The sequence below is a fragment of the Bos indicus x Bos taurus genome, chromosome 25, assembly GCF_003369695.1.
Source record: "Bos indicus x Bos taurus breed Angus x Brahman F1 hybrid chromosome 25, Bos_hybrid_MaternalHap_v2.0, whole genome shotgun sequence".
In the NCBI taxonomy this organism is placed as follows: domain Eukaryota; kingdom Metazoa; phylum Chordata; class Mammalia; order Artiodactyla; family Bovidae; genus Bos; species Bos indicus x Bos taurus.
In genome coordinates this window covers 14,355,547-14,383,343 of record NC_040100.1, presented here as the reverse complement: position 1 = coordinate 14,383,343, position 27,797 = coordinate 14,355,547, and the positions used below count along the sequence as shown (strand labels likewise).

Below are 27,797 nucleotides of genomic sequence, written 5' to 3'. Positions count from 1 at the left end.
TTAGTGGCAGTAAGACCAGTGGGAGAGATTTTCCTACTCAAAGATAGAGCCTCCAGCACTTGAATAATTTGGGAGTGATCTTGCTTTCTGCCTGTCCCATCTGAGATCTCTGGGTTTGCTTTGTAGACAGGTGGTGGTGCCATTTATCAGGATAAGATGTATATGAAGAGAAGTAGATTTTGAACAAAAGATGAGGGGTTCAGTTTTGGACCACCTTAGTTTTTGGGTGTGTGCAGGGTATATGGGTAGGGTGACCGTATAATGTGTCATACAAACTTGGACGTTCATGGGTATGAGTGTGATGTGCTGTTCATCATTAAGCTGGGGGCACTTGATTTAAATTGGACCTGTCCTAGACATACTAGGATGTTCTTCACTCAGGTAAAAAAATATCAAGAAAAAATCATAGAGATGAAGCCATACAGGGAAAATGCATAGAGTGAAGAGAGCATTGGAGTCCTGGAGAAATTTTTGAGAGAGAAAAAAGAAGGTGGCCATCAAGACAGGGAGGAAACCTGGGTTTAGTGGCCTCACAGAATCCCAGGGAAGAATCATTTTATTTTCTCTTGTGTATTTTTGAAGGAGTGTAGCCCCTTTGAGGGATTCTTTATTAGATAATGTTTATCTTCAGTGAGAGATTGAAAAAGGAAAAGGTTTTTTTTTTAACCTTTTATCAGAATACTGTGTTTGAATGACTTCTAATGTATTATGATATTAATATAAAACTCTTTTAGGCATTTTTTTGCCACTTTTTTTTGATAGTCATTAGGCCTAAATCTGCTAGTTCAGATCCAATTTAAATACAGATGTCTTTTTGTATTATATTTTGCGCTAATGTTATGAGTTTTTGATCAAACATAGTATCACTATAGGCTTAAAGTAAATATCTAGGTCAAGATTTAGAACACATTTATTTTGTAATAGCAAAAGTCATAAAAGCACTTTTCTTCCTTAAAAAACAGAGTTCTTTAGGAAATCAACAAAAAAATAAGACATAGGAATCTTTTGCATTGTTAGTGGATAGTGGTCGACTATTTTCCCCCTAATATTTTATTATGAAGAATTTCAAACATACAAAAAACTGAAAGAATTATATCCACTAGCTACAATTAACATTTTGCTGTATTTACTTTTTCACATAATGTGTACATCTTTCTGTCCCTTTGGTCATCTTTCATCAAGCCGTCTTATTTACCTGTGTTTTTTTGATATATTTCAACTAAGTTGATCAGCTGTTTTTCTGAGCATCTTATGTTTTTTTTTTTTCTGAATGTTGTAATCAAAGTGTCAGTAATACATTTTGTGCACATGTTTTCAGCTAACCCTTTTTCCTATTTCTAGAAATCTGAGACTGCCAATAATTGCTGTGAAATTGAGAACATTAAAAAAAAAGTCTAGTAAATAATGTTAAGCCTGAAAAATGTGCCCCTTTTCAATAGCTTTATAATCCAGAGACTTGTAATTTTTAAAGTCATCAAAAATAATTTCCAATACTGTTTTTGATATTCTAAATACATATTTACTCAGATTATATTGTTTTCAGAGTGGAGAGATCTACAGACCAAGTCATCAAGCCAGTCAATGTGGGAGCTCTATCAAAATGGGTTGGGAAGATACCTCCAGATGTTTTACAAGACATGGCAGTGATTGCACCCATGCTTGCCAAACTTGGATATGACCCATATGCCAATCCACCTAACTATGGAAAACCTGATCCCAAAATCCTTGAAAACACCAGAAGGGTAAGTGAGAACTTCCAAGTGAATTGAGAAAACTGGGTATGGAATTTGGGTCCGGGAAAGTTTTTTGTTTTATTTCTTGCTTTTTTTATGATCAGAAAATTATTTTAAATTAGGAAAATCCTATTTGTAAAATGCTTCATCGTCAGAAATCTTCCACTGCATTATAGGATAACTATGGCTCTTTCCAGGGACTGTGGGGACAATTCTTCAATCTCTTTTTTCCCATTTTTCTAAGAATAGTGCTTACTGTTGAAGAGATTTATCCTATTAGCTGATTATCATAAACTAGTCTAAACACCAGAATTGTTAGTGACCTCACTTCTAGTTTCTTTTTACTCTGAATCTAATGGCTGCTTTACTTTGGTTAGATGAGGCATGATTTCTTGGTATTTGAAAACTAAGCATTGACTCCATGAGAAGAAGAATTATAAATAGGTACAATAAACTACCCTCTGACCTAGAGAAAGTTGCTAGTAAAGTATGACTACAACTATATCTTTTAATAAGTTATGCTCACATCTCTATAATCTTATTTGAGAAAAGCTCAAAACTCAAAAAATCTGAATATATACCTTACCTGAATAATCTATCTCAAATCAGATCTTAATGTATTCTTTTTTTTTTTATTGTGGTAAAATTCAAATAACAAAATTTACCATTTTAACAATTTATAAGTATACAATTCAGTACATTTGCATTGTTGTATGGCTGTCACCACCATCCATCTCAAAGACTTTTTTCATCTTTCAAATTTGAAACAACATACTCATTATACATTCCCCCTTCTTCCAGCCCCTGGCAACCACAATTCTACTTTCAATCTCTAGATTTAGTCTTTTTTGAAACTACAGTTTAAATAAGACAAACATGTTAGCATAAGTCACTGATAGGCTATTTGATTTTCAAGATTAAAATTTCTTTTTCTGGTATTCTCTTTTTATGCAGTGTTCTCCCCTCCCCACAATCTTATATTATCTCTTTATTCTGTCTTTCTTTTGATACTTTTAATTGACTAACTTATATTTCATGAGGCTGATTTCCATGTGGATTTTTTACTCTTAGATATTACTTTTGTTTTCTTTTTTCAAGTCATTAGTGGCTATTTGGAATGAGCTGTTTTCTTATAAACCATCATATAAGGAGGCAGATTTTTTAGTTTTAAAATTATCTTTATCCTTTTAATATTTTTCATATATATAAGGATTATTATAAAATTATAAGCTCGGCTTATAAAACTTATAAAATTAAAAAGATAGGAAAAAATTCACCTATAATGTTACCACCCAGACAAATACCATTGTTAGTATTTTGATGAATTTTCCTTTCTTCTGTACATGTTAAACAAAGGTAAGATTGCATAACTTTTAATCTTACTTTTGCACACACAAAATCTTATATCCCACCCTTTCCACTTAATATTCATGAGCATTTTCTCATTGTGCACATGTTTTTTAACATAATTTTTCATGGTTGTATAAATAACATTATATGAACCACTTTAAATCCTTTTGAAACACAGTAATAAGTGAATGAATGAATGAAAAGTGAATGAATGAATGAGGTTTCCCTAGTATATGTTATATATTCATTTCACTGTTTTTCTTTTGTTGTTTATAATTTTCTCTTCGGCAAACAGTGCTACAATGAACATCTTTGCACATACTGTATTTTAATGGGTTCTCTTTTTAAAGGTTAGAATAATGAAAGTGGAATTAAACTATGTCAGAGTATCTAAAATTTTAAGGTACATGATATATGTTGATAAAGTTTTTTTAATCTTTTGAACTATCAGCATAATATAGGTGATTTTATTTTAGATTTTTGCTAATTTTAATAAGTTTCATTAATGTAATCAAACATTTCCAATTATTACCTACATACATATATTCTTTTATGAAACTATTTCCTAAGTTTAAAAAAAGTTTTATGTGTGTTAAAGTTTTGTCAATTATGTTCTGCTAAAGACAGTACACAGTCCAGCATCCATTATCATAGTCCTTTTTAATCTCTTGGTAATTGGTAATTCATAGCTTTTGCTTTTGTACATACTAAAATGGTTTTTATAAACCAAGGTACATGTATAAATGATATTTAGAGGTTTCCCAAGCAGTAGACATTATAGTTTTCCTACATGTGAGTTGGCTGGTTAGACTGTTCTTGGCTTGCTTAAGTGGTTAAGTAGGGAAGAATGCTGTGGTTTGAATCCTTGTGACTAGAGAGTTTGTTTCATACACATTTGTGGCTTTTGAAGAGTTTCAAAGTATACACTGGAAAAAACCTCCCTCCCCAACCCCATCTATCTCTAAAGTTAACAAGTAATTTTGGGAATAAAAAGATAAAGTATGAACCAAAGTTGCATTTTTGAGCTTTTTGTGATAAAGCATACAAGCTGACATCCTTGTTTCCCGGAATTTTCCAAAGCTATATATTTTCAAGGCTTTTTTCTGTAAAAGCTCAGATACTAATATATCGAGCATTGATGATCGTGAAGTTTCATAAGGTAATGCTTAAAAATTGTTCTTCGCTTGTCAGCTGTGACATGAGATTGACTCCAGAGAAAGAAGATGGCTGGGGAGATTATGCCTTTTATTTATGGGATGGGAGTAGGGGGAAAATTCACGTTTTGACTGGGAATATAGAATTCAAAGTTCTAGGCCTAAAATTGTTGTTTTTCATGCAACTTTGTATAGTCTTGAAGTATTGATGTCTGAGTCAGTGTATTTTGGAGACATGTTGCTCAATTTTGAGTAGAAAATCATGTGCTTCATGGCTTCTCTGACTCAGATGGTAAACTGGAAATGAAATGCTAACATATTCCATGTCCTTTCCCATCACCGAGGTCTCTAATCCCCAAATTGTAGCACATTTCAGTAAATAGCGCCCTCTAGGTTACATTCCAGCAGTCTCCCTCCCCAGATTACATTCTAGCAATCTCCTTGCCTGTGGGTTTTTAATCTTTTTAGATTTATAGACCTTGAGATCTGATAAAACTATGGGTCCCTGTCTGAGAAATAAGACAACATATATATAGAGAGAATTTTATTCTGTAATTTTAATGGATTCATAGATGCCTCTAAAGCCCATCAGATTAAGAACTTCTGTTTTATAGTCTCCTTGAAAAGCTCATTCACTCGTGTAACTTTGATTACAATCTATTTGCTGATTATCATAAATCTGTATCTCCTAGGGTCTCTTTCTTGAGCCCCAAGCTCATTTTTTTTTTCAGCTTTCTGTATCTCTCCACCTGGTTGTTCACAAGGACTTCAAACTCAATGTCCAAAATGAATTTATTGTCCATACCTGTTCCCTGATAGAAGCTCAACAGATTATTCTCTAAACTGAGCACGAATATAGACTAGGGGCGAGATTAGGCTGTGTTTATCTATATTTGCACTGTCTATGAGCCAGGGAGCAGAGTCCTCAGGACACATGGGTCAAGCCCCAAACAGCAGTAACAGACCTGGTTACTAAACCTGAAGAGGGAGCTGAAAAGCAAATCCAAGTGTGAATGGAATATCCAGTTGAAGACCAGATTAGATAGTACTAAGGAAGAACAAATAGTCAAATAGAAAAGCACGTATCAGTGTACAGAACCCACAGAGCAAACAAAAAGGAACTTGAATATTAGTTAGGTGGGAGAGGGAGTTGGTTTATATTCCTAAACCAAACAGTAAGGGCACCCAAAGCTGGTGCTCAGTGACATCCTGGAGGGATAGGGTAGGGAAGGAAGTGGGTGGGGGCTTCAGATGGAAGGGGCACATGTATACCTGTGGCCAGTTCATATTAATGTATGGCAAATACCATCACGATATTGTAATTATCCTCTAATTAAAATAAAATTTTTTTAAAAGGACACACTGAAAAAAAGAGAAGCTACAGCTGTTGGAATCAATGTTCTTGCATTAACGGGAGAGCCTGTACCGCACACCTGTGTTTTCAAAAACTTCTCTGTGTTTTTCCTGTCTCCATCATAGCATTTCTGTTTGTCTAGTGATCAAAGGTAGTTAGGATTACCTAGCTTTGCAGATGACATGTAATTAATTAATCACCAAGCCCCCTTGATTATATATTTGAAATTATCTTGACTCAGCTCCTATTTTAGCTACCTTATTTATTTCAGTTTCTCTTCATTTTTCACATGAATTATGGTTTATTCTCCTTTGTGTATGTGAGTGTATTCATTCTTCTACATTTAAAAACATACTCAATGACAGTTACTTTTTTTAAAAGTTCAAATCTGAATGTATCTGAACATACTATTCCCTTGTGTACACCTTGAATAGCTCCACCAGTACTATAGGATAAAGCCCAGACTTCTCAGAATGGTACTTTTCAGCCAAATCTTTGGAAAGTTTTTGATGCACTTTTTATTGTTGGTTTCTAAGTTAATTCCATTACAATTAGAGAATGCACTAGTGTGGTTTCAGTCCTTTGAAATATATTGAAAATTGCTTTATGGCCAGCATATGTTCTCACATGTCACTTGAGAGGATGTATATTCTGCAATTGTTGCAGAATTCTATAAATATTGATTAGGTCATATTGTTTCACAGTGTTGCTCAGATCTTCTAATTCTTATTGCTTTTGGGGGGTCTAATTTTATCAGTTTTGGATAAAGATGTGAATTTGTTCTTTTATTTCTATCAATTTTGCTTCATGTGTTTTGAATCTGTATCATTAGGAGCATACCTTTTTATATATTTGTAAGTAGTTAGCTCTCATTATGAAGTGTGTCTCATCATCTCTGATGTTTCTCTCTGGAAATCTCCTTCATCTCATGTAAGCGTAGCCATTTCATTGTTTTTATGCAACCATGTTGAAAATGTCATTATTTCTCCTTCATTATATGAGAATATTTTGCTTGGTGTAGAGTTCTAGATTGACAGGTTTTTTAGGTTTGTTTGCTTGTTTGTTTTACTTTCAGCACCCAGAATATGTTATTTTATTGCTTGTCATTGTTTTTATGGGAAGTCAACTAAAATTCTTATGAATGTGATAGCTTTTTTTGTTTGTTTGTTTTTTGGTTTTGAGTACTAAAGTTCAGCAGTTCTGTACTTCTCTGACACATTGCTCACTTGATAGAATTTGTTGTTGTTTAGTTGCTAAGCTGTGTCCAACTCTTTTTGATGGTATAGACTGTAGCCTGCCAGGCTCCTCTGTCCATGGATTTCCCAGGCAAGAATACTGGAGTGGGTCACCATTTGCTTCTACAGGGGATGTTTCCAACCCAGGGACTGAATCCACATCTCTTGCATTGGCAGGCAGATTCTTTACCGCTGGGCCATCAGGGAAGCCCTGTTTTTTGTTTTTGACTGCTATAAGATTTTTCTCTTCAGTTTTTGCCAGTTTGACTAAAAAGTGCCAGATTCACTGATCCTCTTTTTGCCGTCTCTCGCTTCAGGTTTAATTTGCTTTTAATTAACTTACGTTTGAATTCATTGATCCTTTCTTCTTCTGTGTCCAACCTGCTATTAATCCCATCCAACAACTTCATTTCAGATAATTTATTTTTCAGAACTAGAATTTCTGTTTCTTTGCTGGAATCCTCCATCTCTTTACTCATTCTGTTCATCTTCTCCTCTGAATTCTTTTAACATTTTTATAATTATTTTAAAGTTCTTATACATGGGTCTTTCTTTTGGCTCTTTTTCTTAATTATGAATTATGCTTATTTACTTCTTTGCATGTTTTAGAGTTTGTTTCATACTGGACCTTTTTTATAAAAGAAGTAACCTAGATAATATTTTTCCTTTATTTTTCCCAGATGGGGCATATTCTTTCCTCTCTCAGGCAGCTGGGGTATTTGGCTGATCATTCATATTTCATTGAGTCAGACTGAGCTGGATCTGAGCAGCAGTTTTAGTCCATTTACTTCTAGATTTAAATGAAATTATGGAGATTTGACCTTTAGCCCAACCCGCAGTTTCCTGTGTTCTGAGGATGAAAGGCTGATTTCTTTGGCTTTTTAAAAATAGCAGCTGGCAGGGAGTGGGTTGAAGCTTAAATTAATTTGTTTCACCTCTGGATTGCAGCTGCAGCAGGGCCCTAGAATCTAAGGACCACACAAGTTTGGGAGATCTCTCTCCTTTCTCTGCTTCCTCTGCTGCTTACTCAGCAGAAGTCCCTTGGGTTATAGTCATTAGACCAAGAGATTTATTTTTACATCTGGGCCTCTTCTAGATTGAATTCATCATACCAGTTCACACTGCCACTTAAAGTTCAGCTTCTTTTTGTCTTATCAGCAAAATCTTTCACCTCTGGTAGGCCTGCTTTTCTGCCTACCTATATGCAGATTAGGCAATTGATTCAAGATAGAAAGAGACTCTTCGCTCACCTTTGAAGAACTCATCCTTCTCTGGAAGTCATCTAGACTTCATTGCTTCTTTGCATCCACTGCTCTTTGATGGCTTTAAAGAAAAGTTTATCCAATATTTTCTTGTCGTTTCAATGAGATCTTCTGTTTCATAACCATAATGGAACTCCTTAAAACAGCATTAAGATTCTTCGTCTGCTGCATTCAGTCTTACTTTTCAACCTCATCTCTCTTTATCCTTCTAGTCACACCACACTACCTGCCTTTCATTCTCTTGGCACATTTTTATAACAACCCTGTACCTTTGCACTTGCTCTTCTTGCCTTGATTAACTTGCTTCTCTTCTTCATTTTACAACTTTGTCCTTTAAGACTCAGCTCACATGACGCCTCTTATGTGCCACAGATTCTTCTGCTATTCTTCGTGCCTGCCTTTGCTCTTGCAGTTATAGTATCATTTATATTATTTACTACTTCTTTTATACTAAGGATTTTTTATAGGCATGGACCACATATACACTTGTATCTTGAGCACTTGAGAGTTAGTAGGTGTTCAATAAAATGATTGTTATTAGCAAAAATAAACCTTAGACAGAGGAAGAAGAATATTTCTTTGACCAAAAGTATTGTGTCCTAATATGAAGTTCTTGTAGGCAACATTTGAAGTCATAGCCCAAACAATCTGGAAATTAACACACTTCTGAATAATTAATGAGCCAAAGAAAAAAAAATCATAAGAGATATTAGAAAATATTTTAAACTGAATGACAAAGAAGATACAACATATCAAAATTTGTGTTGATAATTGTTTTATAGTCCTGCATCTGTTCTATCTCAGGGAATGTACAATGTGCACGTGATAAGAATGTGTATTTTGCATGTGTTGAATGTAGTGTCCTTTAAGTATCAATTAGAAATTAAATCAAGGTTAACCGTGAACTTAATTGACAAATGTTCTGCGTGTCCTGATTGCTTTACTGATTGGTGATTCCCCCATCTCTCTCCCTCTCCTTGGGCCTCACTATTTCCTGAGACATAGCAATATTGAAATTAGGCCAATTTATAACCCTACAATGGCCTCTAAGTGTTAAGTGAAAGAAAAAGTTATATACCTCTTACCTTACATCAGAGTTGGAGATGATTAAGCTTGGTGAAGAGAGCATGTAGAAAGCTGAGACAGACTAAAAGCCAGACTTCTTGCACCTTCAGTTAGCCAAGTTGTGAATGCAAAGGGAAAGCTCTTGAAGGAAATTAAAAGTGCTCCTCCAGTGAACACACAAATGTTAAGAAAGCAAACAGCCCAGGTCTCCCACATTGCAGGTGGATTCTTTACCAGCTGAGCTACAAGGGAAGCCCAAAATATTCCTTTCCAAATATTACTTCTCACTGACAATGTACTTGGTCACCCAAGAGATCTGATGGGAATGAACAATGAGATTTTTTTTTTTTCCATGCCTGCTAACACAGCATTCATTCTGAAGCCCATGGGTCAAGGAATAATTTTGACTTTCAAGTCTTATTTAAGAAATATCTTTATAATACTGTATCTTAGATAGAAAGCAGTTCCTCTGATGGAGCTGAGCTAAGGAAATTAAAAACCTCCTAGAAAGGATTCACCATTCTAGATGTTGTTAAGAACATTCATGATTCATGGGAAGAGATCAAAATATCAACATTAACAGGAGTTTAGAAGAAGTTGATTCCAGCTGTCATAGATGACTTGAAGGGGTTCAAGACTTCAGTGGAAGAAGTAACTGCAGATGTGGTGGAAACAGCAAGAGAACTAGAATTAGAAATAGAACCTGAGGATGTGACTGAATTGCGGTAACCTCATGATAAAACTTTAATTCATGAGGAGGTGCTTCTTCTGGATGAGCAAGAAAAGTGGTTTCTTGAGATAGAATCTACTACTGGTGAAGATGCTATGAAGATTGTTGAAATGAAAACAAAGGATTTAGAATATCATATAAATTTAGTAGATAAAGCAGCAGTAGAATTTGAGAGGATTGATTCCAGTTTTGAAAGAAGTTCTACTCTGTGGGTAAAGTGCTATCAAACAGTATTGTATGCTGCAGACAAATCGTTCATGAAAGGAAGAGTCAGTGCAGCAGACTTCATTGTTGTCTTATTCTTAAAAATTGCCATAGCCACCCTAACCTACAGCCGCCACCACCCTGATGGTCAGCAGTCATTAGCATTGAGGCAAGACCCTCTACCAGCAAAATGATTATGATTCACTGGATAGTGTCAACATAACTTTTATAGGCACTGGGACACCAAAAAAATCTGTGTGACTAGCTTTGTTGCAATATTTGCTTCATTGTAGTTGTCTAGAACCAAACTCACAGTATCTCCAAGGTGTGCCTGTATTATTTCCTGTTGTTGTTGAATCAATGTAGTGACACTGATAGACATTCAACATTGCTTTTTTCAAATGTTCATTTTTGGGACTTGAAATCTTGAATAAGTATCAGTGGGCTTCATGTGAATTCTTTATATATTTTTCACTTAATACATTTTGCATTTCAACAAGTGACTGCTGCTGTTTTATCACTGTCATGTCCAACTCTTTGCGACGCCATGGTCTGTAGCCCGCCAGGCTCCTCTGTTTGTGGGATTTCCCAGGCAAGAATACTGAAGTAGGTTGCCATTTCCTTCTCCAGGGGATTTGGGATTGAAAATGCGGCTTGTGTTGCGTCTTCTCCATCTCAGGTGGATTCTTTACGACTGAGTGACACGTTCTCCTAAATAGTGATTTGACAGACACGCGGGCATACAAAGACCTCATCTTGTACGGAAAGCCTATTGACCGTGTTTTATCACTGAATGAAGACTGTGCAGACTACTGCCAGTTCCTTTCTATTTTTCCACCACTTTTCAACCCAGAGATGCTGCTGCTCTTCAAGGAGACAGTAGGAGTACTCAGAAGCCCTGTGCCTGCGCCTCCAAATTATTTCTTCCTCCTCTTTCCTTCTTTCCACGGATAACTTCTATCCTAAATTCTGCCATCATGGATTTAATTTTGCTTGCTTTTAAATTTCATATAAATGAAATCATACAGTTTATTTTGAAGAAAGGAAAAAAGCAATCTCAGACACCATAGAACTGATCTGACACAACCTCTAGCCCATGGTTGATTAGAAACTGACTTTTTGTGCTCACCACTAAAATATGATGGTCTTCACCTGGGTACCAATGATCTCACAGAACCCCAACACAAGACAGGAGTCCTCTTTAACCACGATGAACTGAGAAAAGACAAGACCACTTTGTAGTAACAATGAAATACCAAATACCCACATCTTGCTTCTTAACCAAAAACAGCTTTATTCTCACTTCTATTGTTCCTTTCTTTTAGATAAGATTTATTAAGATACCCATTTAGAGAATAATCACTGCTTGCTGGCAGCCCCCAGTCCAGAGAAAAACCCTGTTTCCTTGGACTTTTCCCCAAATCACCTAACCAAAATCATGAGAGTCCTTCCTGATGCTCTTTTCCTGAGACATCCCACATTTCCATGGTGTGTGTGTTCCCTTGCTTAAAGGAGTAATGAATTCAACATGTTCAACTACAGCTATATTCCTGGTAGTCTTTAGCTGCAGGGTATTGACAGTATTCTTTTGTGTCTGGTTTCTGTCGTTTAACATTCGTGAGTTTCATGTTGTTGCATTTCACAGTAATTCATTTTTGTTTTTAAATGTGATACTATAGTTGCACAACTATTTGGACATTTGAGTTGTTTATAGTTGTAGGGATGTTTTAATGTTGATATACAATATCCTTGTACATGTCTTTTAATGTTGATATACAGTATCCTTGTACATACAGTATCCTGGTACATGTCTTAACAAAAGTGCATACATGAGTATGCATTTTTCTTAAGAATATGCCTGAGAGTTACATTAGGATTTTCCAAGACAGTAGTCTTAAAATTCTTATGCTTCCAAGTGTAGCTGATTATAGCAAAAAGATGGAAAGTAAAACCTACAAAGGGAAAAGGCACATGGGGTAAAAACTCTGGAGGAAACCAGGTGCTGTCTTTCAAATGTCCCTCACAGTGGAGTCACATAGGGTTTGCTTCATTCACCCGGCAATATGTGTGACAGCACATGTGAATTGTTCCCAACCAGGGAGCTCACCAGAGCTTCTGAATCCAGGGTTTTTATTGGGGATTGGTCATGTAGGCATGTAGACGCCCCCCCCCCGCCCCGCCCCAGAGAAAAAACAGATGTTCACCATAAATAAATTACTAACATAAACTAGCTGCTCAAACTGGGACAGGCCAGCCCAAGGCCTCAGACATGTATTCCTATAGACAGAACACTCTAGGCTCAGATCCCTGGAGCCAGCAAAGAGCAGTCCTGAAAATAGGCCTTTCTTGGGAATGTGCAACATTTGAGCAAAATAACCCTGCTAAGTTAATCTTTTCCATCACAGAATGAATGAATGTATGGGTCAGAGGGCATTTGAATGTGCAAATTTAGGAGATAATACTAAGTGACTATATTCTCTCACTAGCAGGTATATGAGAATTTCAGTTGTTCTACATCGTCAATGTTAGAGTCAATCTTTTAAAATTTTAGTCTTTCTTATAGGAGCGTAGTGATGTTTTATTATGGTTAAAATGAGTATTCCTTAATAACTAAAGAGAGCAAACCCTGTTTCATGCTATTTGCCACTGAACTATGTTATGAAATGCTTTTTCAAGTCTCTTACCCAATTTTCTACGAAATCATTTGCTTTTTCCTTAATGATTTTTAGAAATTCTCTTCGTATTTTTTATTTTATTTTTTTATTTTTTTTGCCATTTCCGTGTTCATCCTTGGTTCCCTGATACTTTTTTTTTTTTTCTTAAACTTCGTTTTTTATTTATTTTTTTTTTAAATTAATTTTATTCTATTCTCAAACTTTACATAATTGTATTAGTTCTGCCAAACATCAAAATGAATCCACCACGGGTATACATGTGTTCCCCATCCTGAACCCCCCTCCCTCCTCCCTCCGCACACCATCCCTCTGGGTCGTCCCAGTGCACCAGCCCCAAGCATCCAGTATCGTGCATTGAACCTGGACTGGCATCTCGTTTCATACATGATATTTTACATGTTTCAATGCCATTCTCCCAAATCTTCCCACCCTCTCCCTCTCCCACAGAGTCCATAAGACTGTTCTATACGTCAGTGTCTCTTTTGCTGTCGCATATACAGGGTTATCGTTACCATCTTTCTAAATTCCATATATATGCGTTAGTATACTGTATTGGTGTTTTTCCTTCTGGCTTACTTCACTCTGTATAATAGGCTCCAGTTTCATCCACCTCATTAGAACTGATTCAAATGTATTCTTTTTAATGGCTGAGTAATACTCCATTGTGTATATGTACCACAGCTTTCTTATCCATTCATCTGCTGATGGACATCTAGGTTGCTTCCATGTCCTGGCTATTATAAACAGTGCTGCGATGAACATTGGGGTACACGTGTCTCTTTCCCTTCTGGTTTCCTCAGTGTGTATGCCCAGCAGTGGGATTGCTGGATCATAAGGCAGTTCTATTTCCAGTTTTTTAAGGAATCTCCACACTGTTCTCCATAGTGGCTGTACTAGTTTGCATTCCCACCAACAGTGTAAGAGGGTTCCCTTTTCTCCACACCCTCTCCAGCATTTATTATTTGTAGACTTTTGGATTGCAGCCATTCTGACTGGTGTGAAATGGTACCTCATAGTGGTTTTGATTTGCATTTCTCTGATAATGAGTGATGTTGAGCATCTCTTCATGTGTTTGTTAGCCATCTGTATGTCTTCTTTGGAGAAATGTCTATTTAGATCTTTGGCCCATTTTTTGATTGGGTCATTTATTTTTCTGGAGTTGAGCTGTAGGAGTTGCTTGTATATTTTTGAGATTAGTTGTTTGTCGGTTGCTTCATTTGCTATTATTTTCTCCCATTCTGAAGGCTGTCTTTTCACCTTGCTAATAGTTTCCTTTGATGTGCAGAAGCTTTTAAGTTTAATTAGGTCCCATTTGAAAAATGGGAAAGCATTTCAATTTGAAAAATTGAAAGCATTTCCTCTAAAGTCAGGAACAAGACAAGGGTGCCCACTTTCACCATTACTATTCAACATAGTTTTGGAAGTTTTGGCCACAGCAGTCAGAGCAGAAAAAGAAATAAAAGGAATCCAAATTGGAAAAGAAGAAGTAAAACTCTCACTATTTGCAGATGACATGATCCTCTACATAGAAAACCCTAAAGACTCCACCAGAAAATTACTAGAACTAATCAATGATTATAGTAAAGTTGCAGGATATAAAATCAACACACAGAAATCCCTTGCATTCCTATACACTAATAATGAGAAAACAGAAAGAGAAATTAAGGAAACAATTCCATTCACCATTGCAACGAAAAGAATAAAATACTTAGGAATATATCTACCTAAAGAAACTAAAGACCTATATATAGAAAACTATAAAACACTGGTGAAAGAAATCAAAGAGGACACTAATAGATGGAGAAATATACCATGTTCATGGATTGGAAGAATCAATATAGTGAAAATGAGTATACTACCCAAAGCAATTTATAGATTCAATGCAATCCCTATCAAGCTACCAACAGTATTCTTCACAGAGCTAGAACAAATAATTTCACAATTTGTATGGAAATACAAAAAACCTCGAATAGCCAAAGCGATCTTGAGAAAGAAAAATGGAACTGGAGGAATCAACCTACCTGACTTCAGGCTCTACTACAAAGCCACAGTTATCAAGACAGTATGGTACTGGCACAAAGACAGAAATATAGATCAATGGAACAAAATAGAAAGCCCAGAGATAAATCCACGCACATATGGACACCTTATCTTTGACAAAGGAGGCAAGAATATACAATGGATTAAAGACAATCTCTTTAACAAGTGGTGCTGGGAAATCTGGTCAACCACTTGTAAAAGAATGAAACTAGAACACTTTCTAACACCATATACAAAAATAAACTCAAAATGGATTAAAGATCTCAACGTAAGACCAGAAACTATAAAACTCCTAGAGGAGAACATAGGCAAAACACTCTCTGACATACATCACAGCAGGATCCTCTATGACCCACCTCTCTTCGTATTTTGATGTGTGATGTTTTTATGTATCTCACATATATTCTCACACTTACCTGCTTTGCCTTTTCTCTCCGTTAAGGCTGTCTTTTTAAGAATAGAAATTCCTGGGACTTCCTGGTGGTCCAGTGGTTTAGGCTGTTACCTAATAATGAACAGAGTTCCCTGTGCAATATTACAGAAGGTTAATTTTAAATATAGCAGTGTGTACATGTCAATCCCAAACTCCCTAATTATCCCTCCTCCCATAAACTTAAATTCATTCTATAAGTCTGTGAGTCTATTTCTGTTTTGTAAGCAAGTTCATTTGTAACATTTCTTTTTCTATTCTGCTTATACATGGTATCATACGATATTTCTCTTTCTCTGACTTATTTCACTCAGTGTGACAATCTCTCGGTCCATCCATGTTGCTGCAGGTGGCATTATTTCATTCTTTTTCATGGTTGATTCTTGAATTCATTTATTTCCAAAAATAGAATTGAATAGAATTGAAAAGTAGAATTGAATTGAATAGAAAAGTAGAATTGAATAGAATGAGTTAACAGTATTCTATAACATAATGTCATATCTAGCCCTCAAGGTTCAGTAAGTTCCAATCAGGGAGGGCCCAATGAAGTTGCTTCTTCTGCTTCTCTGCTTAATCTATACTGTAAATTGGCCTCAGAAACTATTTTCGGTCCATCATCTGTAAAAATGGAGACCATTAGGAAGGAATCTCTTCATTCATTTCTTTTTTGTCCAACAGTCCATTCATCCCTGCATCCAGGATATACAGATAATTAAGGATCTGTCCCTCTCCTTAAGAAGTATGCTGAAAATAGATGTGTAACTAACTGTAGTTCAACATGATAACTGCCATAAATTTAAGGCATTTGGGATGCTATGTGAACACAGAACTGGCTCTACTGGATTGTCATGTTTAAAGGATAAGTTAAAAGTTCCTAGTTTGAGAAAAGAAGGAAAAAGCACCCCAGTGAAAGGAAATTGATAAAATTATTATTGACTGTACCTGTGTGTATTAACTGCCCTTCAGTGTTACTGAAAATTATGTTCAACACGTTTACCTTTGAATAGAGATGTATTCATTCTTGCCTGGTAAGTATCCCATGGTAAAATACAGTTTCTTAATCATCCTGCATGTTAAACTTTTCTCCCCTGGATATCAATCCCCTGATGCTAAGTTTGCTCTATTTATACTGCTTTCTTATAGAGGTTCCTATGTCACATTTATTACACGTTCCCAATTCAATTTACGTTCCGATTCATCTTGTCCAGCCTCACCCAAAAGTCAATACACTTTTTCTTAAAAACCTTTTTGGAGGAGTAGATGATGCTTATGAACTGATGAATATATTTCTTCTTGATATAGGGAATGTACTAATAGCACTTGTCCATTGTTTGTAACACACAATTGTTGAATGCTGCAGAAACCCAGTCTGAGGTTTGCAAAGCTGCCAGAATACTTTTAAGACAAATGAGAATATGTAAACATGCATGTTATCAGCTGTTTCATGTTTGTATTTTAGCGATAATAAGTCTCTAGTGGGCCAGAAGAGCCCAGTGGGATTAAAGATGTAAATTTCAAAATCTAGATTCCTTTCTGCATTATCATATCTGGCTGGAGTTGTGTTTTCTCTGCATGTGAAACTAACATTGTTTCTTGAGGGGAAATGCTCTTTATATTATTAAAAATAGTGAACTGCATAACAAAATAAATAGCGGGCCATGCATGGACCAATGGTGAAAGTTTGTCGTTAACTAAGAAGTAATCCAATTCTGTGCACTTGAGCGCTCTTGGAAAGAGGATGGAAAGAAGGAAGAAGGCAGAAAGGAGGAATAAATTAGATTTGAGCTTACAGTGAAATTTGAATTCATAACCAGAGGTTATAAGACTAATCTTTTAACCCTTGGAATGTGTGTGTATGTATACACATATGTGTATATACATGCACACACTTTGAAGAAAACAATGAGCAAAAGTAGCACTTTAAAATCTGCAGTGCATGTAGTATGGTCATTAGTATGTGTTTCTGGACGTTGTTTAAAATTTTCTTATTTTGAAAGAATGTTTTGAGTTAAGTCATTGTTCATCTTGAGTACCCAAGCCAGAAGAAACAGACTTTTGTGACCTAATCTCAGAAATAACATTCATCACTTTTGCCATATTCTAGTTGTTAGAATCTAGTCACTAGGTCCAACTCACACTTAAAGGAAGGGAATTACATAGGTCTTAAATACCAGACACAGGGATCATCAGGGAATGTGGCCACAAACACTTTTAGCATGAAAATAATTTAGAAATAGTTTCATATTCTCCATAAGATCAAGCCAGATTCAGAATTAGGCCTCATAACATGTCTGCCACCTTTTCCTGTAAATTGTAGACGCTTGACTGTCTGAGATCCTTGGGGAACCCATCATTCTAGAAAGTCAGGTTTCTGGGTAGATGTGTCTCATTTAGGACCAAACCTTAATATTTTGATGTAGAATTCCTCTGCATTTTGATGATTTATTTCATTACCTTCTTACGTAAATTATTGATCATAATTTGAATTTTTATTTCATCCAAAGGAAATTACTGTTTGTATTAGAAAATGCCCATCCTCTCTTTATATAGGATATGGAACTGTGGGTCCCTTTCTTAAAGAACTCAAGGCTTCCTATCTGCCTTTTACAATTTCTGTGTCTTCCTTTGTTTCATTTGTCACTTCTCAGTTATCAGTACTTGCCCATTACCTTCCTGTTTGCTGTATCTGATTGCTATAGGTTGAAACCAGATAACTTGTGATGGTTAAAAATGTGTATAAAGGAAAAGGGACCTAAAAGACTCAATTAAATAGAAGACTCAATCTTCAGTCTGCAGGTATGTTAATGACATCCATTTTAGCTCCATGGAGACTTCTGTTTACGTCTTAATTGTAAACTATTACTATAGGTGAGGCTGTGGTAGCAGGTGAAGTGGTACTGGGCATGGCTGGTCAGCTTCTAATTAATCTTGTAAGAAAATGGAAAGTGGCCTGAGGACAAATAACAAGAAGATGCATTGCTTACTTCAGTCAGTATTCAGAACCTCTTCTTTCTTGGGTTTTTGAAGCTTCACAGGCAGCTTAGATAACTTCTCTTCTCTTCTCTAGCTTTGTACTCTAGGTGATCCACAACTGAAGGGTTTGCTTATAACGGAGTTGGTGATACCTCACTCCACGAATTTGAATCTGACATTAGTCAGAGTCACTTGACTTCTAAATACCACTTTTTAAAATTTTCCTTCTCTGTCATTGGTGGCCTCTTCTCAGTCTTTGCTGGTTCTCCCTCTTCTCCTCGACCTCTTAATGTTGGAATACCTCCATGCTTCAGTGTTAAGCCCTCTGCTCCCTCTCTCTACCCTGAGCACCTAGGTCATCTCATCAGGTATCAAGTTTTAAATACCATCTATAAGTTGATGATTCTCAAATTTATATATCCCAGCACAGACCTCTTCCATGAATCCTAGATTTGTATTTCTGACTACTTGACATTTTCATGTATTGTCCAGTAGATGTCTCAAGCTTAACATTTCCAAATTAAACCCCTGAAAATCTGTTATATCCCAGAACCTTTCCCAGCTGAGTTGATGGCAACTTCATATTTCCAGTTGGTAGTTGCTTAAGCCAAAAACTTTGTCATCCTTGACTCCCTTCTGCTCTTTATCTTTCCACATCTAGTCTATTAGGATATCTAGATATAATTAGGGGGGAAAATCCACAAAGGTACTGCTTTGCACCACCTCCACCACCACCTCCCTGTCCTGTCTAGATTACTGCTGTTGCTCCAGACTCTGTCCTTTATCCTCTGCAGACTAACAGAGCAATTAAGATGACCCTTTTAAAATGGAAGTTCAATCATGGTATTTAGTAACTTGCCATTTTACTACAATGGACAAATTAATGTCTCTGTGCCTCACAGTTACTTCATCTGTAAAAAGAGAATAATACCTCCCTCAGAGGACTGTGGGATTAGATAAGGGGAAACATGAAACGCATGCTCAGCACCAACCTGATGCAGAGAAAATCAAATTTGCCTGCTGTTGTTATTTTTATTTCCAGTGCACCCTCTAAATCAGAAGCCTACTTTTGTCTCCTTGTTTTGCAGAGCTTGAGGTGGGAGGGTTCTCTAGGAACGTTTAGATTCTGTGTACCTAGCTCATTTCTGTCTAGTAAAATCCTCAGTTCATTAGTACCAGAGGATAGAATGTCCAGAAACACTATTCCTTTAGCCAGAGGAAATTCCATTTCTAACTTCGCTGTTTTTATAAGTGATTCTGTACTTGGTTTCCTGCACTAAATAGAAATTGCTTGGTCAATAGAAAGTTCCTAACTTCTGTCAGTACCATAGCTCCTAACTTTTGAAGCATTTTTTTCCCTAAAGGATAATGAGGAGACACAGTTTCCCACTTATTTGTTGATTGAGCCTTTTGTTTGATGTCTTATCCTGACCCCTTTTTGTTTTTTTTATTAAATTGCGATATCACATATTTAGGGTTTTGGTGTGTTTTTTTCCCCTTTCATATGAGCCTTACCTCTCTGAACGTATTGATTCCTGGAAGACACTTATAATATTTAATATTCCCACTCATATTTTCTGTTATGTCTTGCTGGTTTTTACAACAAACCAAAAAGAGAAGGAAGAATTTAACGATAAGAATTTTCCAATAGTAATAAGATGCAGAGCGTAGTATAAAGGGAGAGTGCTGAGCTGGGGACTTCTGAGCCTCATTCTGCCACTGACTAGCCATTTGACGCTGTGGGCTTGTGTTGCACCTTCTACTTGAATTCTAGCAGAAGAGGCTGAGAGAAAGAAGACTCGGTTCCTGAGAGGATGTGAGGAATATAAAAAAAGTTTGTTAGGGACCAAACCCGCTAACAGTGGAAGGGGTACTGGAGCAAACATGCTGGTTTTGGTTCATAAAGGACCCAGGGTGCAGGACCTTAAGCCTGAGCAGCTTATGCCCAGGGCTTGGAGAGGGGGGCTTCGGACTCAGTTCTCTGAATAGAGGGAGAAGGAAAGACTTGAGAATCTTGTAAAAAGCAAAAACAAAAAACCTATTCTGATAACTTGAGCCCCTGTTTTGATATAGTGTCTGCTTGCCCCACAGATAGTAGACAGAAGCACCGTGAAGTCAGTGTTAGCATGATATAGACACTTACTATGTCAGAAGGCTGGAGCAGTAATACAGTGTTATATGTCAGTTGTATCTCAGTAAAACTAGGGGGAAATGAACAGAACTGGAACAATCTCTGGACTCTGAGGCTGGGGTAAAGCAAATAGGATTCTTACATGTAGATTCTTTGGAGAGCAGTTAGACCAGCTCTCCAGTGACCTGGGACTGTTTGAAGATATGAAGGAGATGGAGGCAGCTTTTGAGACCCTCCTAGCAGCTGCACTGTTGTTATCCTGCACACCTACCTCAGTTTCCAGTGTGATGCATTGCTAAAGAAATATCAAGTCTCTTTGTGCTTTAATTTAGGCTTCCTAGGACTGTAGCAGAGACCCTAAAGAATAGACTAGGTTTTAGAAATTGCAGAGGAAGAGACAGGAAAAAAGTACATCCATTCTCTGAGTCTCAGAAGGCATACTGCTACTTTTAGAAGTGAAAGTCATCTTATACCCAAGTGAAATCCTTTAAGTTAGTAGGCTTTAGTATTCACCATTTAAAAGGTTGTTCTGTGCTCAGAGGTGCTACCCACTGACTCTTCTCAGTAACAATCCATAGTTTCTTTCTATAGTTTCTCAACAGTTATCAAAGCTCTTGCTGATGGAAACCTTCCTCACTTGATTAACATGAATAGTTCCCAATTTTTTGCCATTGTTGACAGTGTTGAAAGAGACATCTTTGCACTTAAATAAATTGTGTGTGTGTGAAAGAGCAAGCCTAGTAAATTCTTAAGCTACTGGCTTAATTTGTTCAGTTTTTTTTTTTTTTGAAGTATAGTATATATACAGAAAAGTATACAAACCACAGCTCAGTAAATATTCACAAAATGCACACATGTTTATAATCACTACCCATATCAAGACAGAAAATCATCAGCACCCTACAAGCTTCTCTCATCCTTCTTCCCAAGCTCTGCCACCCCACTCTTCCCCACAGTAAACACTATCCTTATTTCTAACATCAGAGTTGCTTTGCCTGGTTTTGAGCTTTAAAGGTTTTAAATTGAGGAACTTGCCTGGTGGTCCAGTGGTTGAGAATCTGCCTTGCAATGTAGGGGACACGAGTTTGATCCCTGGTTGGGGAACTAAGATCCCACATGCCTTAGAGCAACTAAGCCTGCATGCCACAACTAGAGAATCCATGCCCCACAACTGAAAGATCCCGCATGACACAACTAAGACTCAGTGCAGCCAAATAAATAAATATTAAAAAACTTTAATGGAGACACATGTTATATTATTTTTTGGAGATCTGGCTCTTTTCTCATCATTATGTATTGGGATTCATCTAGGTTGTTGGTATAGTATTAGTTCATTTCTAAAACTTCAGGATAGTATATCATTATATACATAAACACATTTATTTGTTCATTCTAACTGCACTGCTCTGCAGGGCCACCTTTGTCATAAACCATTTATCTGTAAATGAGGGTCTGTTTCTGGATTCTTCATTCTGTTTCATTAATATATGTGTCTGTCTTTGTGCCAAAACCTTACTGTCTTGATTATAGGTATATTTTTTGTATGTATGTGTTTTTTGTATGTTTTGTTGTTGTTCAGTTGCCAAGTTGTGTCTAACTCTTTGCAACCCCATGGACTGCAGCACACCAGGCTTCCCTGTCCTCCACTCTCTCCTGGAGTTTGCTCAAGTTCATGTCTGTTGAGTTGGTGATGCTATCTAACCATCTCATCCTCTGCCTCCCTCTTCTTTTGCCTTCAGTCTTTCCCAGCATCAGGGTCTTTTCCAGTGAGTCAACTCTTTGCATCAGGTGGCCAGTGTATTGGAGCTTCAGTTTCACCATTAGTCCTTCCACTGATTCAGAGCTGATTTCCTTTAGGATTGACTGGTTTGATCTCCTTGCAGTCCAAGGGACTCTCAAGAGTCTTCTCTAGTACCACAATTCAAAAACATCAATTCTTTAGCACTCAACCTTTTTATGGTACAACTCTCACATCCCTACATGACTACTAGAAAAACCATAGCTTTGACTGTGTCTTTGCTTTTTAATACGCTGTCTGGTTTGTCATAGCTTTCCTTCCAAGAAGCAAATGTCTTCTAATTTCATGGCTGCAGTCACCATCCTCAGTAATTTTGGAGCCCAAGAAAAGAAAAACTTTTACTGCTTCTACTTTTTCTACTTTCCCTGCTTCTTTTGTATGTTTAATGTAACTTAATTATAGCTGAAAATAATGTCTTAACTTCCCTGGTGGCTCAGACAGTAAAGTGTCTGCCTACAGTGCAGGAGAACTGGGTTCAATCCCTTGGTTGGGAAGATCTGGAGAAGGAAATGGCAACCCAGTCCAGTATTCTTGCCTGTAAAATCCCATGGATGGTGGAACCTGGTAGGCTACAGTCCATGGGGTCACAAAGAGTCGGACACGACTGAGCAACTTCACTTTCAATAATGTCTTAATATATTTTAGAATAAGTCCTTCCACCTTGTTCTTTTTAAGATTACCTTGATAATTTTTGACCCTATGCATTTCCACAAAACTTTTATAATCAGCTTGAAATTACCCCTCCTTCTTCCCCCAAAAAGCATGCTAGAGTTTTTATTGGAAATCCTGTGAGGAGAATGGACAGCTTTATTATATTGAATGTTACAATCCCTGAAAGTGATGTGCCTATCTGGTCTTTGATTTCTGTCAATAATATTTTATGGTTTCCTATGTAAAGATCCTACACATCTTTTTAAAAACTATTCCCTAATTATTGCTGCTTTTAGAAACATAACTTTACATATTGAAAAGTGCAAGTTTTTAATTATAAGATTTCATGAGGTTAAAAGTATATATCATTTTAAGAACCACCTAGTATTCAAATTACTATGAGAATATTGGGTACATTAAGAAAAGTAAAGCTGGAGATTTCAGAAGGAAATCAAGAGGAACCTGTTCCTAAATTATGTGAATTCTTTGTTGGATGCTGGAGAGAAATGGCCAAGGGCTTACTTTCTCAGCTATTAATAAAATAATTGGAACTTGGAATATTAGGATTCTTTTCTTTCTTCTTCAGAGACTCTAAGCCTTCTCCCAGGCAGCCCATATTTGGGAGCACCTAGGGAAGAGTAGAGCAGGTGGGGTCAGAGTGAATAGAAATTTCACTCAGTCCTCAACTCTGGCAGCTCTTGAACTGACAGACTTCCTTCCTATTCCAAAACTCACCAAGAATGAAGCAGTGAACCCACCCACCATCAGGCAATGCAAGCTTCCCAAAGCGATGATGACAGTGAATATTTCCTTAAACTTATACTTGGCTTTTATTTTTTTTCTAGGTCTATAAAGGAGAATTTCAGCTTCCTGAATTTCTTAAAGAAAAACCTCAGGTACTGTATCTGCTTCCTCCTCTTGGTGTAATAATAAATGGGCTCTTGCATTGAAGTCATCCTCTCAATGAGATAATGATATATGCTGGGGGTAGAAAGACTGGCTCCTGGTAATTGTTGACAATCACTTAACATAATCTCAATTTCAGAGGGCTCAGTGTCTTCTAAAGCTAGGGAAATAATTTATTGATAACTAAAATCTGATTGCTTGAGGTCACTCACAAACCACACAGCATCCCACAAATAAGGAACCTGCCTTGGTGAGTCTGCTCCAGGCTTCTGACACCTTACTTGAAATAATAATGTACAGCCACCCTTTGTTCGTATTACATGTACATCATTGCCTTTTAGTTTTCCTCATTTGGAGCCTGGAAGACTTATGAATACATGTTACACACTGCCATTGGCCTTCAGCTACCAAGTTCACCAAGCTGGGAGTGGGTGATGTGAGTTTGAAGCTTATAACTTTTACTTTTTAAAAAAATTAAAGCAGATCCAGAGATCTCCTTGTCATGTTACACTATCACTCTCTTGGATTCCAATATTGTTTCTTGAGTTGAAGAGGAATAGGTGATGTTATGGCCAACAGATGTAGAGTAGCCCAGAGTGTCCTGCGAGAGCGTATCTCCTGCCATTCCTGTGTAGTCATAGGAAGAAGTCAGTGACTATTGCCTGAGCCGAGAGAAAACGTCCCTGTCCAGCATGGTGATAATGCATGTTGCTTCCAGGTTGCTACTTACAGCAATTAGCTTGTTAATAGGAAATGAGGACCCAGCACTGAATTCAGTCGCTAAAAGTGTTCCAGATCTGGGTTGTTGAGGGGAACCTCACAGACTGTATGAAGTCGTATTGCCTGAAGCAAGACTAGAGTAAACAGGCTTTTCTCTAAGAGTAGCTGTATCTCAACCAAGGTTGAAAACTCTGTCTTCTCAGATCCTTGTCTTAAAACAGCCATTAATAATTGATACATATTACTTGAGTATTTTAAACTACTTTCATGGTATATGCTATGCTAAGTTGCTTCAGTTATGTCCGACTCTGTGTGACCCCATAGACAGCAGCCCACCAGGCTGCCCCGTCCCTGGGTTTCTCCAGGCAAGAATACTGGAGTGGGTTGCCATTTCCTTCTCCAATGCATGAAAGTGAAAACTGAAACTGAAGTCGCTCAGTTATGTACGACTCTTAGCGACCCCATGGACTGCAGCCTACCAGGCTCCTCTGTCCATGGATTTTCCAGGCAGGAATACTGGAGTGGGGTGCCATTGCCTTCTCTGATGGTATATGGTTATTAACAAATATTTAATTTTAATCCATCCATCCATTCATTTAATTTATTCAACAACTGTCTACTGAATTACTTTTATGTGTGAGAAATTGGAATGTGTCCTCAAGAGTCAGAGGGAAAAGAGATCTTCTCAAGGGGACTCCTGGTCTATCCAAAGACTTTGGTCAACTTTTGCAACAAGGGGGCACAGGGGCCCTGAGCCTTGGCTGGGCAAGGTGCACCAGAAACCTGGATGAATTCATGAACAAGTGGTCACTTACAGGCTATGGCAGCTGGAGCCAGAGAATAATCCAAGAGGCACTCTTAAAGAAATGTCCAATCCAAAGGCTGTTTTGTGTAATAAATCTGAAGGAGTCAAGAAAGGGACTTTGAGACTGAAATTAATGGGACAGCCCTGATTCACAGCATACATAAAAATCCTTTCCAGGTTGATTATAGAACTCAATGTGAAAGGCAAAATAATAAAGTGTTTAGGAGGCAATAGAGAATATCTTTATGACCTTAAGAGGGAAAGATTTCTTAAACATTATAAAAACTACTAATCATTAATTTTAAAATGGATAAGTTGGACTACATTAAAATTGAGAATGTTTACTTATTAGAAAGCATCATATAAAAAAGTACACCTTAAGTAGAAGAATATTTTGAAACAAAGGATTCATCAGTATAGAGAATTTCTGTAATAAATAAGGAAAAGATAACAAAAAATAGAGTAAAAGGCTTAATATGGGCACTTCAAGCCCCCTGTTCAGGTTAGTTTCATTTAATGCATCACATAGGTACTTAGAGCCTATAAAAGGCTTTGATTTAACTCCTAATAAAGAGAAAACTGAAGTCCACAGAACCCTCACATTTGATCTTTAGTTAGAATTCTCATAGAACTCAAGAAAGCACTGTACTTAAGGTTACAGTTTTGGAAATTCCCTGGCATTCCAGTGGTTAGGACTCAACGATTCCACTGCCAGGGACCCAGGTTCGATCCCTGGTCTGGGAACTAAGATTACACAAGCCTTGCAGTGTGGAAAAACAACAACAAAAAAGATTATAGTTTTACTATAAAGGAAACAAGTCAAGACCAACCAAATGAAGAAACACATAAGACAAGGTCTGGGAAAGTCTCAGGCTCAGAGCTTCTGTGCCCTTCTCCGAGGTGGGCGGGTACGTCTCCCTCACAGCACATCCATGTGTTCACCAACCAGGGTGCTCCACTGAACTTCAGCATCCAGAGTTTTTGTTGAAGTCTAATTACATAGGCATGATTGACTCACTGTCGTAGAATTGAACTCAATCCCCAAAGTCCCCTACCCAGAAGCTGGGCTGGGTCAGGGCCCCAGCCCTCAAATCACAGGTTGGTCTTCCTTGTGATCAGCCCTCATACTGAGTCATCTTATCTCTTAGCAGACACTCAGGTATAATCTAAGGGGCTCATAAATAACAAAGACATTCATGTTACCTGGAAAATTCCCAGGGTTTAGTCTCCCTACTAAGAACCAGAGACAAAAGCCAGTCTTCTTTACTGTCAGCAGTAGCAGACAGAATTCATTAAGAAGTCTAATCAGAGCCTGCAAGCTACATCTGATATTTCAACAAGAGCAGTCATTTCTCATGCTGACCGACTTTAAAACATCTTTTGCTTCCTTCCACAGTCTGAGCAGGTGGAGTAGCAGAGCCAGAAACCTCTTACATACATGAGGTGAGGTTGGGGACACTGCTGGCCTGGACCTTTGGGTTTCATTCTCGTAGGAGGCAGCGCAGTGGGGTGGGGAGCACAGCTCTGAAGTCCGTTCACCTGGATTGGAATCTTGACTGTGTTTGGCACTGAGCAGACTACTTAACTTCTGTGTGTCTTAGTTTCTTCATTTGTAAAGTGAGGACAATGTAAATAAGAGATTGGTAGAATGAACCATAGTAATGTCTGCCAGAAGCCTGACACACGGCGAGCACTCAGTGTTAGTTGTTATTTTCAGTATGAGGAGGGGTGTTAAATGGTAAAATATTTTAGCTGAAGAAACACCCTCAACCACCTGTTTTCTGATAAGGAAACTGATCCTAGAGAGACCAGATTATCGGTCAAGGTCACATCACAGGTCGGAAGAACCCAGTGGTAATGAGCACCGTCTTCTGACGTCCAGCCAGGGATTCTTTCGCCACCCATGTTGCTTCCTCTGTGTGCGGCATGTGCCAACATTTTGCACTAATACTTTTGGGAGTTGCTTGGTTGGTTTTTCAAGTCTGCCCTTGCTGATGTTAATGCATTATGGTGTTATATGTTTATAAGCCATGTTGTCTTGTAGTTAAGGGCTACAGTGTGGGGCAGGCCTTCTTGGCCTCCTTTCTATCCGAGTGATCATCAGGTACATGTCTTGGATTCCAGTGGCAAAGCTGGTTCTGAACCTAGACCCCCTGACATGGCTGTTCAGACCTCACACCACTCTCCAGATTTTAAGATTCCATTTTGGTCTGAATAATGTGGTTATGTTGTAGACCAGGGGTCCCCAGCCTCTGGGATCTAATGCCTGATGATCTGCGATGGGGCTGATGCAATAATAATAGAAATGGAGTGCACAGTAAATGTAATGTGCTTGAATCATCTCCAAACCATCCCCCATCCCTGGTCCATTGATAAATTATCTTCCATGAAACCAGTCCCTTATTTGCTTGTTGAGGTCCCTGGTGCCAAAAAGGTTGGGGACCATTACAACCATTTGGAACTTGAAAAGCTTTCATTAAAATCTAATTTTTGTCATAGTTTTGTTTGCTGTTCTGTTTTTACTTTATATAATAGCCATGTATTGACTGTGTACTCCATACCAGGCATGAAATACCAAGCA

The 27,797-nt window shown here is 37.4% G+C and overlaps 1 protein-coding gene across 3 annotated transcripts in view; it reads left to right on the top strand.

Annotated features, from left to right (window-relative positions):
- TPST1 (tyrosylprotein sulfotransferase 1) overlaps positions 1-27,797 on the top strand; it is a 116,279-nt gene that overhangs the window by 86,712 nt on the left and 1,770 nt on the right. Inside the window, exons 3-5 of one of the 3 annotated variants that reach the window (XM_027526967.1) lie at positions 1,544-1,742; positions 23,631-23,681; positions 26,613-26,659. In XM_027526967.1, coding sequence (XP_027382768.1) covers positions 1,544-1,742; positions 23,631-23,681; positions 26,613-26,630 — 268 coding nt within the window. In that variant the 3' untranslated portion in view covers positions 26,631-26,659. Of the gene's footprint in view, positions 1-1,543; positions 1,743-23,630; positions 23,682-24,032; positions 24,733-26,612; positions 26,660-27,797 lie in introns of those variants that run through there. The other 2 variants (XM_027526966.1, XM_027526965.1) reach the window with 2 other exon arrangements.